The sequence below is a fragment of the Pteronotus mesoamericanus genome, unplaced genomic scaffold, assembly GCF_021234165.1.
Source record: "Pteronotus mesoamericanus isolate MK-2021 breed Mesoamerican mustached bat unplaced genomic scaffold, CSHL_Meso_final scaffold_1186, whole genome shotgun sequence".
Taxonomy (NCBI): Eukaryota; Metazoa; Chordata; class Mammalia; order Chiroptera; family Mormoopidae; genus Pteronotus; species Pteronotus mesoamericanus.
The window spans coordinates 16,502,937-16,521,164 of NW_026555302.1; the positions used below are offsets into that span (position 1 = coordinate 16,502,937).

Below are 18,228 nucleotides of genomic sequence, written 5' to 3' on the forward strand. Positions count from 1 at the left end.
ACAGGAGAAGGGCGGGAGAAAGGGAGAGAAACACCAATGTGAGATAAACATTGATAGGTTGCCTCTTGCCCGCCCTCAACTGGGGACCCGGCCTGCAACCCAGCCCGACTGAGAACTGAACTGGCAACATTTGCTTTGTGGTCGACGCTCGACCCGCTGTGCCAGGCTGGCCCGGGCTCCCTGGTTGTGTGGTGGGCGGCCGTGCGGACCCTGGGCTGGGTGTGGGGGTTCAGAGGCGGACGGCCCTGTCCATCGCAGCTGATGTCTGTAATGTGAATCGACCTACAATTTGTAACAAAGCATCCAACTTAGCGGGTGCTCCAAACATGCTAGTTGAGTGAATAAATGAATTATTTTCAAGCACCTCAGAGGCAGATTGGGATGATTTTGGGGGTCAGGTGAGTTGGGGAGTGGGACCTTCAAATCACTGCCCACAGGAGTGGGCCTTGGCCCTCAAACCCACTTAGGACCCTAAATTCTGAGGAAACCCCCAGGACACACGGGAGGTTGCGCAGGCCCAGGGCTGCGGACAGGGTTAGGGCTGGGCTGCGACCTCCGGGTTCCGCTGTCAGGCTTCCTGCTGCTCGGGCGGGGGCGGCGGAGCTCTGGGCTCTCGAGGAGGCGCCTCCGGCTGCAGCTGCGGGAGCTGGGGTCAGGCAAGGAGGCCGGGTCGCCGCTCTGCTCTTCCTCAAAGTGCGCCTGGCAAAGCAGCCGGGCTCCGGAGGGCGTCTGCGATGGAAGGCCTCAGGAGGGAACCCAGGTCTGCAGAGATTGCTGTAGGGACAGCTGAGCTGCCGTTTCCTAAATTTGCCTTCTCACTGAAGTGTGCCGTGTACAGAAAAGCACACAGTTACAAACGTGCGCCTCAGTGCGTCGTCACTGGGTGTGCACAGCTCTGCAGAGACCACGCATGTTCTCCCATCTGTTTCCTCCCCACTTCCAAGAACACAGCCACTATTCCAGCCTCTACCATCGCGGGGTAGTTTTGGCTGCATGTGAATGGAATTGCACAGCAGGTAGTCTTGGGTTTGGCCTCTTTCGCTTGACATCTGAGGAGATTGTCAGTGTTATTATTTGTAGACGATCCTCTTCTTTCTCTTTTACGTAGCTGATTATTTCCCTGGCTTTGTAAGATGTCATCGTCTGCGTGGAAGCGTCTTCCCGAAGTCGGCCCTGCAGGTCGCTGTGGGTCAGTCCCAGGTTTTCTGTGGTGACGCTGCTGCCGTGAGCTTTGGTGCGTGCGCCCTTTGTTCATGCACGTGTGCTGGGTGCCTCTCCAGGGAAGGTCAAACGGGTATACGCATGCGCACCTCCAGCAGAGGCTGCCTCCCTGTTTTCCAAAGTGGTTGAACCCAGCACCCCCCACTGCCTCCTGTCCATCCCGCGGCTGCCTGTCCTGAGGGTCTGCAAACGGGAGAGGGAGGCGCAGGAGCCCGAGCCTGTAAGGTGAGGCCCAGCCCCAGGACACCTGTCTGCGGCTTCCCTGGGTTTCTGCATGAAAGTTCTCCATTGGAGTTGTTTCTGAGAGTTCACTGAGGTGCATTCTGGAATTTAATTAATTAGACAATTCAGTGAACAGCTTTGCAAAGCCCTAATGATCTTCCAAAAACTATGCCACGTTTTGTTGGCGAACAAGGATGAAACACAGGGGGATTCTGTTCTTCAGAATCTTCCAGACAGAGGAAAGCGGGCATGTAAAATAACGAGCGTAAGGGGGAGACAGGAAACGCTAAGTCTTGCTCACAGGCATCTGTGTTTGTGAGGAAAGGGAACTGAGAAAATGGAGATTTCCTCCTGGGTGTGGACCTGGGGAAGGGGCCTTGAAGGGTAAATAAGAAGGGACAAGCGAGGACAGTCTCAGCAGTGGACAGGCCGGAACAGAAGCAGGGAACTCGCAGGGTTTGAATGGAACCGTGAAAGGCCGTGCACTCGCTGTCTCGGAAAGAGCGCGCGGCCAGAGGCCAGTGGGCTCAGGGCTGTGCCGCTGGGGACGCGCGGGCACGAAGACCATGGACCATGGGCAGGGCCGGGAGCGTAGAGGCCGCGAAGTGCGCGGTGGGCCCAGGAGGCCCTGGGCCTCCTGGGAGCCTTGCGCTGCGCCAGCTGGAATCGGCCGGCCCTCGGCGCTCAGACCCCGCGGGAGCCCCCCTGCCGTGCCCGCCTCGCGCCTTTTCGCTGCAGCCCTGGGCCGAGGAAAACCTCAACATCCTCCTGCAGGCTGGTGGGGGCTGCCCTGCTGCCTGGCTCCCTCCGCCGGCCCCCCGCCCCCCCGGGGTCAGGCCTCCGCGGCCGCCAGCAGGCGCGGCTCAGGGAGCTGGGTGGCTGCCTCCCCTGCCTCGGTGCAGGTCGCCCGAGGGGCGTTGCCGGTTCGGCCAGCCGGCCTCGGAGCCGGCTGCCCACTTCTTCCCGAGCTGCAGAGTTGCGCCCTCCTGTGCACTCGGCCCAGTTCCTGGCCCAGCCCGGCGCGCAGCTCCCGGAAGAGGGGCCTTGAAACTGCCAAGCAGGGGCTGCGCGCGTCCTGGGCCTCCTGGACCCTCCCTGGGCCTCCCCTCTGACCCCCGCACTCACTGCCTCTCACTGTGCGCACGAACACTGTGTGGATGTTTTCTTCTCCTGCCGGCATCGCTTCTCTCTCCGTGTGTCATCTAGGCCCCTCTGGGACAGGGGCTGCGACCTGTTGGTGGGTCCCGGTCTCCAGCCCCCGGCGCCTGGCTGTGTCCCTGCGGCCACCGCGGCCGGCCCCTCCCAGCCCTGCCTGACTCCAGCCACCCTCCCTCCTGCACCACCGAGCTGCTGAGGCTGCAGGAGAAAACTTAACAGGGAAGAGCAACCTGGGTCCAGCCCCTCTGATCTCAGCTGGGCCCGCGAGGCGGCCCACAGCTTCTCCCATTCTCCTAAGAGGCAGTCCCAAAGCCTCACCATCGCGGCGGGTCCCGCTCCACCACCACAGCCTTGGTGGGCCCCAGCCTCCTGCTCCAAGGAGGGGCCCTGCCAGTCCTGCCACCCACAGCCCCCCACGTCGGGGTTGCCCTGAGGGGCTCTCCAGTGTCCGCCCGCCCGCCTCTGGGCTGCTCCTTTCTGGGGGGAGTCCCTCCCGGCTCGGACGCCGTCGCTCACCCAGGGGCCGCCCAGGGCCTGCTCACACCCCAGACCTTCCTGCGACTGCCCTCGCCGCAGACTCCCGGCTCTTATTCATTTCCTCACACCCGCAGAAGCTGCTGGAAAGCCACCGGGCCTCCTGCCTGCGCCTGCTCCAGGGCATCTCTGGCGCCGCCCCGGGCTCCTCTGCAGGCGGCCTCACAGCTCCCACCAGGCTCACGGCTTCTGCTGCATTTTAGTAAAATGGCCCCATTGCTCCCTGACCGGTGTGGCTCGGTGGGGGGGGCGTGGTCCCACAGACCGGGAGGAGGTCGCCGGTTGACTCCTGCCCAGAGCAAGTGCTGGGTCACGGGCTCTGTCCCAGGTTGGGGGCCTGCGAGAGGCAACCACACGTGGATGTTTCTCTCCCTCTCTTTCTCCCTCCCTCCCCCTCTGTCTAAAAATAAACACGTAAAATCTTTAAAAAAAAAAAAAAGAAAGGCCCCATTTCAGAAGCAGCTGCACAGTAGCTTCTCCAGGAGAGTCATACTAGTTCTCCACTGAAATTCTCCAACTTATTTCCTGGAACATAATAAACACAATTACTTTAAAGTTTATGATTAATACCTATTATCAAGACGCCCCTTGGGTCTGCTTTTGTGGCTTATGTTTTCTTTTGGTTTTTGGATGTATTTCCTTTTGTTAGAGCTGTTTAGTGTTTGTTTTATTTTGGGTATTATATATGAAAAATTTTGGAAATACTTTAATGGTGTGCTTGATGGTTTTTTAAAAAAAATTTTATGTATTTAGTTTATTGATTATGCTATGACAGTTGTCCCAATTTTCCTCCCCTTTAATCCCCTCTGCCCTGCACCCCCCTTCTACCAGCGTTCACCCCCCCTTCGTTCCTGTCCCTGGGTCATGCCTGTAAGTTCGTTGGCTTCTCCATTTCCTATCCTATTCTCAGCTTCCCCCTGTCTGTTTTGTACCTACTATTGATGCTGCTTTTTCCCTGTGCCTTTTCCCTCCATTCTTCCCCCTCCCCTTCCCCTCTGATCTCCATTTCTGCGATCCTGTTCCTGCTCTAGTTGTTTGCTTGGTTTGTTTTTGTTTTGGGTTCAGTTGTTGATAGTTGTAAGTTTGTTGTCGTATTACTGCTACATTTCACCGTCTCCTTTTCTCCTGCTGCTTTTAAGATTCTCTCCTTATCTTTAATCTTGGGTGATGTAATGATGATGTGCCTTGGTGTGTGCTTCCTTAGGTCCCACTTCTTTAGGACTCTCTGAGCTTCCTGGATCTCCTGCAAGTCTATCTCCTTGGCCAGACTGGGGAAGTTCTCCATCATTATTTTTTTCAGATAAGTTTTCAATTTCTTGCTCTTCCTCTTCTCTTTCTGGCACCCCTATGACTTGGATGTTGAAACGTTTCAAGTTGTCCCAGAGGTTCCTAAGCCTCTCCTCATTTTTTTGAGTTCTTGTTTCTTCATGCTGTTCCGACTGAAAGTTTATAGCTTCCTTCTGCTCCACAGCATCGATTTGAGTCCTGGTTTCCATCCTTTCACTGTTGGTCCCCTGTATATTTTACTTTATTTCACTTTGAATAGCCATCACTTTTTCTTCCATTTTGTGACCATACTCAACCACTTCTGTGAGCATCCTGATTACCAGTGTGCATCTGATAGGTTGGCTATCTCTTCATTGCTTAGTTCTGTTTTTGGAGCTTTGACCTGTTCTTTCATTTGGGCGATATTTCTTTGTCTCGGTGACCTGTTATGTTGGAAGGGGCGGAGCCTCAAGGCTTCTCCAGGGCGGGGTGACCCAGGTCGCTGCGTTGTGACGTGGTCTGGGTGAATGTGTCTTCTTTAGCTCCTTGGCTGTTGGATATCCATACAGTTCGATTTTCTGGCAGTTCTGGTTATTTTTTGTTTTTAAATTTGTTGTTGTCCTTCTTTTGGTTGTGTGAGTAGGCAAAGTGTATCTACTGATGTCTCCTTCTTGGCTGGAAGTCTATTTATTTTTAGAGGGCGGGGAACAGAAGGAGAAAGAGAGGGAGAGAAATATCAATTGGCTACCTCTCGCACGCCGCCCGTCAGGAACCCAGCCAGCATCCCAGGCATGTGCCTGACTTGGAAAGGAAGCAGTGATCTTTCAGTTTGCAGGACGAAGCCAAATCCACTGAACCACACCGGTCAGGGCTGGTTGATGTTATCTTTCTCCAGGGATAATTGATGTTTGCCTCCAGAAGGCAGCCACGTAGGCAGTAACAGAGGCTCTAGAGCACTTCGGTCTGAATCAGGGCGGAGATGATTCAAAACTGGGTTTAAGTGTCTGTGAGGGCGGGTATATTTCTTGTTCACGCTTAACTCTCAGCATGGAGCTGTTCACAACCCAGCCCCGAGTCTGGCGGGTGTTAGCTGCACCCCCGCCCCCAGCAGGAGTGGGCCCTGCCCTCTCAGCTCCGTGAGCTGCTCGGAAGCTGCGTTCAGCCACTTGGCCTTCGAGCTGCTTTCTGTGGAATCAGAAGGTACCCCTTGGGAACAGCAGTGAAAAATGCTGGTCTCATCTCTTCAAGTTTCCTTCTTTCAGATCCTGACCCTTAATTTTTCACTTTTTTATTAGCTCCCTGATGCCTTTAACAACATGTTTTTTTATGTTGCCCATTTTTTTCTTAGATCTTCTCAGTGGGAGTGTCGGGTAGCGTGTCTTTAACTGGCCTCCCGTTTTCAGAATTAAAATTCCTTAGGTGATTATTGATCTCAGCCAGTAAGTGTAGGCTGTGGAACAAAAGGAGGACTGGTTCCCAGACCCCGGGTGCACGACGAGGTCTGGACCCCCCGTGGGGACCCGGGGAAGACCGCGTAGTCGGTGACAGCCCGTGTCCTTTCCGTAGGCGCGCTGGTTACGTCTCGCCCACCTGTGCCCTCGCCTGCGCACCGCGTGCTGCATCCTGCTCTCGCGGGCAGCCCGAAGGCCGTGGGGACAAACACAGGGCCGCCTGGCACAGCCTCTGTCTGTCCTGCTCGTAGTCAGATCCGCTCCCGGTGCCGGGGCAGGAATAGGAGCCCCGTGTGTTTCAACCTGAGGGTGGTACGATCAAAGGAACATATTCTGTCAACCACGTAGTAATTACAGGCCCTTTTGGTACTTGCTTGGTGTCTGGCGGGCATGCTGGGATGAGGGTGTGGCTGGGCTGAGGGTGCTCCTGAGGCCCAGGCGCATCTGAAGAGCCCCCTCCATCGTGACAGCTCTGTTTGTATGACCGTCCCACCCCCTCCTCTCTCCTCCACATCCTCCTTGGCCTCCCCAGCCCACCCGGCCTTGCTTATCTGCTGCCTCCACGGGGGATGCCACATGACTTTCCTGCCGGAGGCGGCCACAGGAACACCCCTTCTCGCCTCAGATGGCCCTGCCTGCCCCACGGGGTGCGGCAACAAGCAGCCTGTGCCACATTGTCACACACACTCGGTCCCATCTTGAGCCCCAGAGAGGGAGGGAGGGAGGGCCTGGGATGTGCCCGGGCAGCATGTTCCTCCTCCCCTTCTGGTCTTGCTCCGTGCAGCAGTCCGTGTGGGAGCTTTCTAGTGGCTGGAAAACGGGCAAACGTGCCCGGGCTGTGTGGCGCTGTTGGTTGGAGACTCATCCCCTGCAGCAGAAGGTTGCGAATTCAGTCCCTGGTCAGGACGCATGTGGGAGACAACCAATCGATGTTCCCCCCCCCCACCCCCATCAATAAGCACATCCTCAGGTGAGGATTTAAGGGAAACATGCTGGCCAACACTAGTGAGGAGTGACCGTGGGTGCTGTGCCCAGCCGCCCAGGAGGGTCAGGAGCGCAGGCCCGTGGCCGGGCGCAGGAGGGGGGCACGAGCTTAGCGTGGAGTGTTTGTCCTACTGGGTGTGACTCTGCAGAATGCCTGGCGGTCACCGCTGGCGAGCACTGGTCACCTCAGCGCTGCAGGGAGGAAGTCCCATCAGGAGTGATGTTCATTCTGGACACCTGTAGTTAAGAACTCACCCTGTAAGGCCCCACTGGCTGTGTGGTTCCAGCTCGTGGTTCGCACACTGGCACTTGGGGCGGTTACTTTCAAGTTCTTTCTAAATCTGTCTCCTCACCTGTAAAAGGGGGCAAGAATCTTGTAGGGCCATTGTGAAGTGAAAGGCTTAAAACATGGAAAGAGTTTAAAACCTGCCTGTCCCCGGTAAATACTCAAGAGCTGTTAGCTCTTATTACGGGCCTGTGGGCTCCTTCAGAGCTGGGGGTCCTCAGTACAGGATGTGCACTCTCAGGTTCTCAGGCTCTGGGGTCCTACGGGGCCCCATCCTCTTGGCTCAAGGGAAGTCACGCTGGCCGCGTGCCCCGGCCCGGCGCCAGCCCTGCCCTCCCCCGTCTCTCTTCGCCAGCTTTCTTCGATTCCTCCGAGCGTGTGCTGGGCTCCTCAGAAACAGCTGTCTGGCTGCACGTCCCCCGCCGCATCCAGACAAATGCAATCTCTTTCGAATGGAAGGTACAGCTGCATCCAAAGTTTAATGTTTGTGTGATAGTCTCTTGGAAGAATCGTTCTGATTTGAACAACGGAACTTTGAAATGCAATCGTCTCAACAACCGGCCCTATTTTATCATGAAGAACCTATCCCTTGTCATCGAGGCAGCTGAGCCGCGGGACAGCGGTTTCTACCACTTGGAGGCCACGGATGACGAGGGGTTGGTCAGGACACACCAGTTCAATGTCTCTGTGCTGGGTGAGTGCCCAGGGTGGCTCTCCCTGCCCTCTGGCCCCGCCGGGCCGCTGTGCAGCACCCCCTGACCCGAGTCTCCGCTTGCAGACCCGGTGGGGCCCCTCAGGCTGCTGGGGTGGCTGGAGGCCCTGGACGGAGGGAAGTGCCGGGTGACTCTGTCCTGCCTGGTCTCCGGGGGCAGCAACGTGAGCTACACCTGGTACCGAGGGAGAGAGAGGGTCCTGAGGCTGAGTAACGTGTCCGCACTGGAGCAGACCGAGGTCAGCGGCAGCGGCCCGCACTCCTACACTTGCGAAGTCAGCAACCTGGTCAGCGGCGCCAACCAGACGCTCACGCTCAGCCAGGGCTGCCTGAGCGCGCTCCCGGGTAGGTGCCGCGCTTTGGGCTGGAGCAGGGGGTGAGGTGCAGGGCCGCTGATGAGGCTCAGGCGCTCAAGAGGCTGGGGCGTGACGCCAGGCGGGGGTGGCCTGGAGGCAGGTGGCCCGCCTGCGTCTGGGAAGAAGTTGCGTCCCCATCAAGACTCCTTCCGGCAGGTGGGCCTCTTTCCTTCCTGCGGGAAATGCGCAGTTGCCTGGGGAGCAGCGGCCCGGCCCTGGCCGCTGGCTGGCTTCCTGCCTAGACGGACAGAGCCCTGCTGTCTCCTCTCGAGTCACAGCTTCCCCAACCACGTAGTTCCCTGCAAGGTGACTCACCACACGCCCCCAGTAGCACCCTGGGTTGTGACCGCGCCAGGGGTCACAGTGGCGCCTGGCGGAGCCCTAGGTTTACTGCCTGTGCTGATCCTGATTCCCTGGAGCTGACCATGCACCGCTTTTTATCAGAGAAATAAGACGTCATGGGGCATCAGCACAGGCAGAAACAACCTGCAGTCCCTGTCTTTAAGGAACTTGTAGCCCAGGAGGGAGGTGAAGAAGCAAACACGTGGGAGCCACGTGCAGACAGGGGCGTGTCCTTGGGTCTCTCAGCCACGCCTCCTCCTCCACAGGGGCTGTGACAGGCTCGCAGACCTCCCTGGGTAAAGTGAGAAGGACCGCACTAAACGCCTAACAGAGTTACTGTTAATTACATCAGATGCTAATTGTAAAGAGCCTCATCTGCTGGCACCTGAAACAGCCAACCCCTTCCCCCTCCGTCGTTAACTGAAGAAGTTTGCACAGGAAATGCAGAGAAGGCAGGATCAGCAGGGAGGTGAAAGGAGAGACTTGCTCCAAACGTTTGTTGAGTTAAAAGCAAAGAACAGACAGATGTGACGTTCACTCCGTTTTGCGTTTGTTAGATCAGGTGACGAATCCCCCCGTGCGGGTGACATTGTCTCCGTTCCCCAAGTGAGAGCGCGGAGGCCCGAGAGGGGAAGCGGGTCGCCGGAGGGCACCGGGCCTGAGAGGCGAAAACCTGAGCCAAGCGCCCAGTGTCGCTGCGGGAGGGTTGCCCAGGGAGGCAGGGGGAACCCCTGGACGTGACGTCACACGTGGTGGGGCGCGCGGGCCGGGCGCTCACGCCGCGCGCTCGCACCCCGCAGCCCTCGGCTCCCTGGCCTTCGGGATGATTGTCGCGGGTGCCGCTGTCGCGCTGCTGCTCGGCGCAGGCGTCCTCGCCGGCGTCTGCGTGCACAGAAGGAAGAGGAAGCCGGCAGGTAAGTGGAAGGTCCCCGAGGGCCGCTGCCCCGCCATCCCGGCGGCGGGGCCGGGCCGCGTGTGCCCGCGGTCGGGAGCGGAAGCAGCGGCTGCCCGGCCCGCGCTCCCCGGCCCGGGTCTCCGCGGTGCGCACAGTCCGCTCCCCAACCCGCGGCTTTCCCGGCAGCAGCAGGTCTGGGGGAGGCCGTCGCTGGCTGCTGCCCCCGAGCTCGCCGGGTCTCCGGGGAAGAGCACTAACTTGCTTCCTTCCCGGCCGCTCCCTCCGTCCGGCTCCTGGGGGCGACGTGCGCGGGGGCGGGGGTGGTGGCTTCCGGGCCACTCCCAGCCCTGCTCCCTGCTTTTTCCCCCCCGCGCAGAGCCCAGCCCCGAGGAGTCTCTGACGGTGTACGAAGACGTCCACAGCCTGCGGACCCGCCATCAAGTACGGCGCCCTGCGGCCGGGCTTCTCCCAGCGGGTCCGGCGAACGCTCTCGGGAGGGGCCGTTCCGAGAGCGGGCGCGGAGCACCCAGTGGCGCTCTCGGAGTGGCCCTCAGCCCCCACCTCTGTCCCCCTCGGCGTCCTGGCTCTGACCACGGACGGAAAGAGGAAAACGGGTGCAGAGCTGCACTTGCCCCGATGGGGACCCCAGGGCGGTGCCACCAGCGCCTCCGCTGTGGCGCCCCGGTGCCCTCCTTTCCTGAGGCTCAGAGCAAGTGCAGCCTTCTCCTCTTTCGTGTCTGACCAAAATTCTCGCGTCCCTGCAAGTCCCATTCACTTTTGCGCGTCCCTTCATCATCGCGCTGCGGGCGCGGTGCAGCCTGGCGCGCGGAAGCCTGCGGGCCTAGTCGCCGGCTCCGGGTGGGGGAGGCCTGAGGCCGGCTGAGGCAGCGCAGAGCGCGAGACCGCAGCGCGAGGGGCCGGGCCGCGTCCCTGCAGGCGGGACCCACAACCCCCTGTCACCCCGGGGCGAGGAAGAGGAGGCACCGCGGAGGGGCTGCAGGGCAGGATGTGGGCACAGGCTGAACCTCCCTGAACTGCCCCGTGGGAAGGGGGACAGGAGGACCGTCCCGGCCCCATCCCGGGGGCTGGGCCCGGGCCTGGGGGCCAGGCAGGAAGTGACGTGCGGGGCCTCCTCCCCTGCCCCGGGGCCTTGGTCAGCGTGGGATGTCAGGGTGCCCCTGAAAGCAGACTGCGCCCTCCCCTCAGAACCGACCCTGGTGCCGGGCACAGCGACTGCAACACCTGTAGCCACCCACGCCCAGGTGCCCACCAAAAGCAGCTCCAACAATGAAGAGCACTTTCGATCAGGGCAATGAAGAAGAGCAGAGGGGGGATGCTTACTTAGAGTGCAGACGCCTCCTGGGGACGCAGACCCACCGCTCCGCGTCGCAGTGAGCAAGGCGACCTGGTGGCCTGGCCCCTCCGGGCCTCTCCCTGCTGCCCCCCAGGCCCCTCCAAAGGCCTCGACCTCAGGCTTCATGTGAGTTCACCTCTCTGGAGACACTCCTCACAGGCCTGGGCAGGAGAGAAAAACAGCAGAGTTCTGTGTCTTGCCAGGTGCCTGTGACTCTCCAGCCTCCAGGGGCAGCTGGGGTTTCTCTGCTCCTCCCAGCCCCCGCCCCAGATGAACCCTCCAGAGCCCACCCTGGTGACATAGGCTCAGGGGAGAGAGCCGAGCATGCTTCCCACGCGGCCTGTGGGGCGGGACAGGGGCCCAGGGCCCCTCTCGGCGCCGCGGCTGCGCAGGAGGCTGGCTGGAGGCCAAGGGCAGGCTGACCACCAAGGCTGGTCTGGGTGGTGGTCAGACCACAGCCCCCTCGGAGCTCAGGGCCGTGACCGAGGAGCCAGCCCAGGGCTGTTTCCAAGTTGCCCAAGTGCGGCAGGTGGCAGGAGCCCATGGAGCGGGGTCACACGGTGCTGCCCCTTCCCGCCGAGGCAGTGCCGGTGTCCCGGCAGACTGTGCGTCGTGAGCTGCTCTCCCTCCTGCCTCTCCCCATCGGGGGTGCCCCCCCGCCGCACCCCCCCAGGCCCCCTGGCTCCTCCTCTTCATGCTGTCTCTCCGCTGGACCCAAACGCTTGAGCCCGCGCCGCCTGCTGATGTCCCCACGTGTCCTCCGCTGTTTCTCCCGCAGGAGCAGAGGGAGAAGGAGCGGGACTCCCCTGTGGCAGGGAGCACCATCTACGCCTCGATCCAGCCCCAGGTACGCTGGCTTCTCTCTTCCAGGCCACATCTGTCTAGAGGGCTTTTTTCCCTCACCCCCAAGAAAACCTCACACCCTTGCATGGCAGAGGAAGACCTTGATGCTCCCGGAGCGGAGCTGGTGGGCGAGATCGCAGCCGGGGTCCGGCGTCCCTGCAGCAGAGCAGAGCGGGGAGGTGGGAGCAGGCCCGGGGGTGTGGCGGGGAGTGTGGTTGGGGGGGCGGGGGGGACGGGGAGGAGCAGGCGGCAGGGAACTCAGCCGCTCTCTTCCCTCCCTGCTGCTTCGGGCGCTTGAGGCCCTTGCGCTTTCTCTCCCCACGTGTTCTTTCACCTGTTTTCAGGAGAGAGCAGGTCTTCGTCGCCCTCTCTTACCTCACTATGACTTAGCGACTTAACGGTAACATTCAGGAAGCACGATGTCCACTCTTGTGACGACTCTTCTCCAACAGCCTCGTGAGGCAGTGGGCCTCCCACAGAGGAGGAGACGCTCTGAGGTTGACTGACGTGCCCGAGGCCGCGTGGCTGGGCCGTGGCTAAGTTGAGCGAAATGGCTTCTGAGCCTCCCCTGCCCCGTCTCCTGCAGTCTGGGATGACAGGAAATGACCCATAAACTGGGGGGGCCTCCTCCAGCGTGGACAGCCAGCGCCCGGCCAGCGTGGCCCAGGCTGGCGTCTCTTTAGGGAAACACTGCCCGCTGGTGGCCAGTGACGAAAAAGTTCTGGTAAAAGGTATTATAATTATTAATGTTAAAGAACTTTGACCTGAAGCAGCAGCCTCATCAGCTTGGCGGCCTAGCTGCTGGGCACGGGAAATACTTGGGGAAGTGGGGTCGGCTTCAGAGAAAGAGCAGGAAGAGGAAGGAGCCAGGGAAGGGCAGAGAGGGGGGCGGGGGCGGGGGCGGAGGTGCTGCCCTGGGGATTCCCAGGCAGGGTGCCGCCTCCTCCACCCCCACTTGGGGGCAGTGGGTCCAGCCAAAGAGCCTTAAAGGGAGACGTGTTGACTGAGAGACGTCCAAACCTGTAAGAGTCTCTATGAGTTTATTTGAGCTAAATGGATGGCAAATGCTGGGAAGCAAAATCTCAATGGACTGAGAAAATGCTCCAGAAAATGGCAGTTTTGCACCTTATTCTATACTTTTGGATCAGAGAAGAAGACGAGAGGGATAACATCAAATCCAGTGGTGACAGATTAGGGAGGTGGGAGGAAGCAAAGCAGGGGCTGGGAAACATCAGGGGTTGGAAAGACGTAAAATAATAGACAGGTACTCCTTTTACAGAGGTGGGTACAGGATAGGGTAGGTAGGTGTTAGCAGCTAACGCTTGCCCCGGCGGGTGTGGCTCAGTGGATTGGGTGCCTGCCTGCAAACCAAACGGTCACCGGTTCGGCTCCCAGTCTAGGGCGTCTGCCTGGGCTGCAGGCCAGGCCCCCAGGAGGGGGCGCTCGAGAGGCAACCACACACTGATGCTTCCCTTCCCCTCTGTCTAAAAATAAATACATAAAATCTTTAAAACAATCACTTAAAAAAAAAAAAGAACAATGAGCACGTAACATGATAACAGTGAGGGGCTTTATGGGAAATTATGCGCTGAGGGGTCTGGAGAAAGAAAATTACCCCGACATTCTGATGTTATCATAGAGGCAAAAAGATAACAGGCCCAGTTAAGGTAAAGACTGACCCACTGACCTTTGTCCGGGAAGATGCAGGGCTAGGACGTGACCACGACGCCCCTCTAGTCAGAAAGTTTTAACGTCAGACCATCCGAGGCGGTTACTGTCTGTCTCTGCGTCTGGGAGGTCGCCGTGCAGGCCCCCCTGAGCCTGTCGGGTTTAGCATGTGGCCCGTTTTCCGTCCGCAGATGTGAGAGCGACTGACTCTTCGGTCGCCCTGCTTTGGCCACATTTCATTCCAACGGGAGGAATCTGAGACGTTGAGGGCCAGTGAGATTCCTCCTCTGGAGCATCTTAGACGCTGCAGGGTTACCTGCCCTGCGGAATGTTTTTGTTTCAGGTCCAGAGAAGGAAGGCGTGTTGCCAGAGGGCGGCATTAAGATGTTGAGGAGAGCACGCTGGAGAGTTTAGGTTTAAATCCTGTTTCTAGTGTGAACAACATGACTTGGGCCATTTGCCTTTTTGGGGCCTCATCTGTAGAATGAGGTAAATTGTAGTCATTCTGATGGTACAGGAATGTTCCAGGGCGAGGGGCCAGCGCAGGAGCAGAGCCCCGCTCAGCAAGTAGCGACTGTCGAGCGACAGAGGGAGAGGCGTCCAGGTCGTCTGACTGCCTGACTAGTCCAGGCTTCCTTTCTCAAACATGTCAGCCTCGTGTCTGGGCCGTGGCCGGGGAGCTCAGGTCGGCAGAGCATGGTCCCGATACGCCGGGGTTGTCGGTCGGATTCCTGGTCCGGGCACAGACAAGGACCGACCGCCGCTATTTTCCCTCCTGTCAGCATCCCCCGCCCTTTTCTCTCTCGGAATTCATTAAAACGTATCCTCAGGCGAGGAATAGAAGAAAGAGTCAACAAAGGAGTGCAAAAATAAGTGGAACAACAAATTCATCTTTCTCTCTGAAATCAATATATTAAAAAAAATTGGGAAGCTTATGTTTGGGCAGGGTTGAGGGGGAGGGGCGGGAGAACAAACACCCTCCCTGGAGTTGGGCTGGTTCTGTGCTTCTGAGAGGATTTCATTTCTCTCCTCATCAGCTTCCTGCTTCCACACCACAGAGAGAGGCGTACACACTGTACTCAGTGATACAGGTCACGCGGAAGGTGAGCCTCCCCTCCAGGGGCGCGTGGCGGCGGGTGGCTACTTGGGGCGTCCGTCTTGCGTGTGCAGGGCAGGCGTGTGTGTGTAGAGAGCATGTGGGCACGCCTGGCGGAGCTGTCTTCCGCTGAGTGTTTCCCAGTAGCTGGTGTGGAATGACTGTATTTAAATGTCGACCAGCCAACTAGAAAATGGAGAAAAACAACAGCTCTGAGACCAGAGGAGAGTGGATTAAAGGTGTTTCTCAGAGCCTCTGCGGGAGGCTGAGGACAATCGAACAGAGAGGAAGTGCTTCGTGCACGGGACCAGGGACGGGGTCCTTCCAGGCCAGCTGAGACCCAGGCGAGCAGAGCTGCAGAGGTTTCCAGTGCGTGACCTCTGGCCTGGAGCTGGGGGGCTGCACAGGGTCCGGAGAGACACACTCTGACTTGCAGGGAAGCAGACAGGCGCTAGCCAGTCACGTCTCGCGAGGCCTCCAGGTGGAAGCTGCCCCTCAGGGGCACCCCGCCTCCTGGTCAGGGCTGGGCTCACCGCTGTCCTGTGTGCCTGGAGCCACAAAGCCGAGCACGCTGGTGCCATTGTCATCCTCTCATCGTGGGTGTGAGGGGGCGGGAAGAACGATGCTCCCGCGTCTGGAGCCACGGTGCAGATCCATGACCTTAGCACAGTGACATGCTGGAAGCCTGTCACACTGTGGAGCATTACGTGCACGCATGTCAGGGGTCATGTGTATCAAATGCAGGAGAGAGTTCAGGACGTGTTTTCAGACTTTTGGTTCACCCTTCTTCCAATAACTCATTCAATCAACTTGGATGGGAGAGAATTATATTTAAACTGTAGCCGCAGCACACGGTCACATAGGCAGTCTCAGGCTTTGCTTTTATAGTGCGAGGACCCTTCGGGCTCCTGAAGTTTCCAAACTGCGCCAGGGGCGTGCGCTGTGCAGGGAGCAGGCCCTTGGCTTGAGGCTGCGTGTGTGTGCGTGTGTGTGCGTGTGCGTGTGTGGGCACGCGTGGTCTGAGGGTGGGTGGAGGTGGGACGCTGGACTCCGGACGTGGCTCAGGAATGACCTGTCACCGGCCAGCCCGTGTGCCCCGTCTCTGGGGCCATCGTAGCGCCTGCGGGGGGAGATCCCACTTGTTCCCGGTGGGGACACTGCAGGGACTTTCTGGGCACCGAGCCTCGGCTGGGACCTGTCACACGGGCTCAGAGCGGGACACCTGCTAACCCGAATTTAAGCCCTTTCACCCTCTGAGTTTCAGCCTGGCCCCAAGAAGACGGGACGCAGCCCTTCCTCGCCCTGCACTGTCTACGATGAGGTGAGGCTCCGGGACTCCTTCCGAACGCCCTCAGTGCCCGCCTGTGAAAAAGTCGCCCACACAGTCCAAACATCTCCAGGGTTTTAGGGAAATTCTAACCCCGTGTTTCGGTTGCGGAGATGAAGAAACTGCGGCTCCAGCGGAGCGACGGTCTCACACAATTCACATCGTGTGTTGGAGTCTGGCTCTTGCTGGGGAGCTTGCGTTTCAGATCAGGGCCTTGCCCAGGCTGGCCTCCAGCTGTGAGCCGCGCCCTGGACACGTCCCCTTTCCCAGTGTGTCCGAGGGTTGGGGGGATCGGAGGGAGCAGGGTAAGTGAGTCTGAATGACTTTCCAAAGTCGGCAAGTCATCGGGAATCGTTCCAGGAGACCGGTGACCTCGGCCTGCTGCTGGGGTGGATGGTCTACAAAAGTGCCCCTGAGCCTGGTGGCTGAGCTGATGTCCGTCAGACCTTCCAGGGAAGGGGGGGAGGGTCTCCATGGTTAGGGCAGGTTTCGCATGGCGGCCTGACAGTGCAGCTTTGTGTGAACTGCCTCATTTAACCCCCACAGAATGTGTGAAGTGGGTGTGATTATACTTTCCATTTGTACCCAAAGGAAAAAAGGCATGCGAGCCCCCATTCCTTCCCCGCTGGCCTCAGACTGCACCCCAGCTTCCCTCTGCGGTCCACCGACGATGCCACTGTGGGTCCCAAGGGAAGGGGCAGGCAGGTCCCTGCTGGGCTCCTTGGTTTTTTCACTGCGGCTCCACATGAAAGCCGCGGGACAGCCCAGGGCTGCAGGGAGCGCCGCGCGGTCCGAGGCATCCCCGGGGGTCACGGGGAAGCGTGGCGTGGCTGGGAAACACGAGACGTGGAGCCGGAAGCACTGGATTCAGGCCCCTGCTGCAGTTCCTTTTCTCATTCTGTGAAGTGGGCGTAACAATGCACACCCCATGGGGTTGTGGGGTTGCTGCGGGATCTGTGGGTGGGAGGGTCTGAACTTCCTTCCTCCCGCAGGTCGGAAAGCCAGGACCCAAAGCTCGGAACTCCGTGTTAACCCGCAAGGAGCTGGAGAACTTCTGCGTGTACTCCTAGTGGCTGTGGCCGGCTCCCCACCAGCATCTGCTTTGGGAATCAACGCAACGGATGCTGTCGCAAGAGCTTGAAAGGACAGTTCCTAGTCTGGGAATTCGTCCATGGACTATATTTTGTTTTGAAAATGATTTCTAACAGCCATTAAAAGAGCAAGGTTGTTAAATAATATCTTTCAACTTACAGGTCATACAAGAGTGGGTGGAGAGGTTGGGTAGTTGACAAAGACCACAGGCAAGCCCAGGTACTGGGACTCCGCCAAGCTCTCTGTAAACGTCAGGTGTTTTAGCATCGACGCCCCCTCTCCTGGCTTTCCAGTCTGTTACGTGTGCCCCCTCCTCTCTGATCTGGGATGGACACGTTTCTGGACCCTCCCACCTTCCAAAGAGAGAGAACAGGTAACGGGGGCTCAGAGGATGAGAAACGGCCTCCCCTGAGGGTGGACTAACCAGCCGTAACTGTTGGCAGGTTCTCCAAGGGGCCAGGCCGGGCTTCCCTCAAATGGGGAGGGAAAACTGGCCCCTCCACGTACACACCCTTGCCTCTGGCCAGCTGTTCACAGGCAAAATGGGGAAGGCAGGCGTCGGCGGCCCAGAGCTGGCCCGTCTGAGTGAACAGGTCGCCGGGAGCACCTGGGCCCTGGTTGTTGGCGGTGACCCCGGCGGCTGCCTCTGGGGAAGGAACTGGGTGTTTCTTACCGCACATTTTTTTCTTTTCTTTCTTTCTTTCTTTCTTTTTTTTACTGTCAGATTTTTATAAAACCACATGTGTGTATTACTCCTGGTATATTTTTAAGGGCTGGAGGTGTCACACCTGCCTGCCGACCACACACACTGCTCTGGACTTCGTTCTTTTCACTCACGTATCTTAGTGCTCATGGCGTGTTAGCATCAGCCTTTCCTTTCCTTTCTTTACAAAAGTGGCAGGGTTTGCCTTTGCATATATTATCATGCATCTAGCCAGGTTCCTACCCAATGAACATGGAGGTTATTTCCAGCCTTTTATTATTAAAAATACTACAGTGGCCATGATTTACATCGACCTTGTGTCTGTGAGTGAGAACGTCTGTCACAGTCATTCCAGCAGATGTTTACAGGATAGTGCGAAGGTCCTGTTCTCATTCCACAACCTGAGACCAGGCCTGGCCGCGTCGGGAGGTGCCGCCTCTGCGACAGGCGGGGAAATGGCAGGAATGTGTGAGGAGGTGAGCGGAGCCAGCACACCACAACGGGCAGGGGTTTTGGCTATGGAGAGCTCTTTCCACAGGCTAAGGTTTTCCTGTGACAGAATATCATCTTGGGGTGATTTTTTGGGATTGGTGTTTCCTTATCTTTTGATACTTCAACATTATCTTAGCTCTGTACATGTAAAAAGGTCTAAACCTATAGAGAACTTTTAGAAGCAGTAGAGTAAAACAATATACCTGGAAGCAAGACTTCAACAGGC

The 18,228-nt window shown here is 58.4% G+C and overlaps 1 protein-coding gene across 1 annotated transcript; it reads left to right on the top strand.

The window, feature by feature from the left end:
* Positions 1-2,016: 2,016 nt before the first annotated feature.
* On the top strand, positions 2,017-16,980 carry CD244 (CD244 molecule). The gene is made up of 9 exons (XM_054587611.1): positions 2,017-2,221; positions 7,478-7,816; positions 7,901-8,179; positions 9,333-9,446; positions 9,804-9,868; positions 11,560-11,628; positions 14,330-14,395; positions 15,653-15,709; positions 16,708-16,980. The coding sequence occupies exons 1-9, from the start codon at positions 2,017-2,019 to the stop codon at positions 16,783-16,785; spliced, it is 1,272 nt and encodes a 423-aa protein (XP_054443586.1). The 3' UTR covers positions 16,786-16,980.
* The last annotated feature ends 1,248 nt before the right edge of the window (positions 16,981-18,228 follow it).

Excerpts from the sequence above, each read along its gene's own strand:
- CD244 (XM_054587611.1), top strand. The coding sequence starts at position 2,017 with ATGGGCAGGGCCGGGAGCGTAGAGGCCGCGAAGTGCGCGGTGGGCCCA. Across the intron at positions 8,180-9,332 it reads CTGCCTGAGCGCGCTCCCGG|CCCTCGGCTCCCTGGCCTTC; the intron begins GTAGGTGCCGCG and ends CGCACCCCGCAG. Across the intron at positions 9,447-9,803 it reads AAGGAAGAGGAAGCCGGCAG|AGCCCAGCCCCGAGGAGTCT; the intron begins GTAAGTGGAAGG and ends CCCCCCGCGCAG.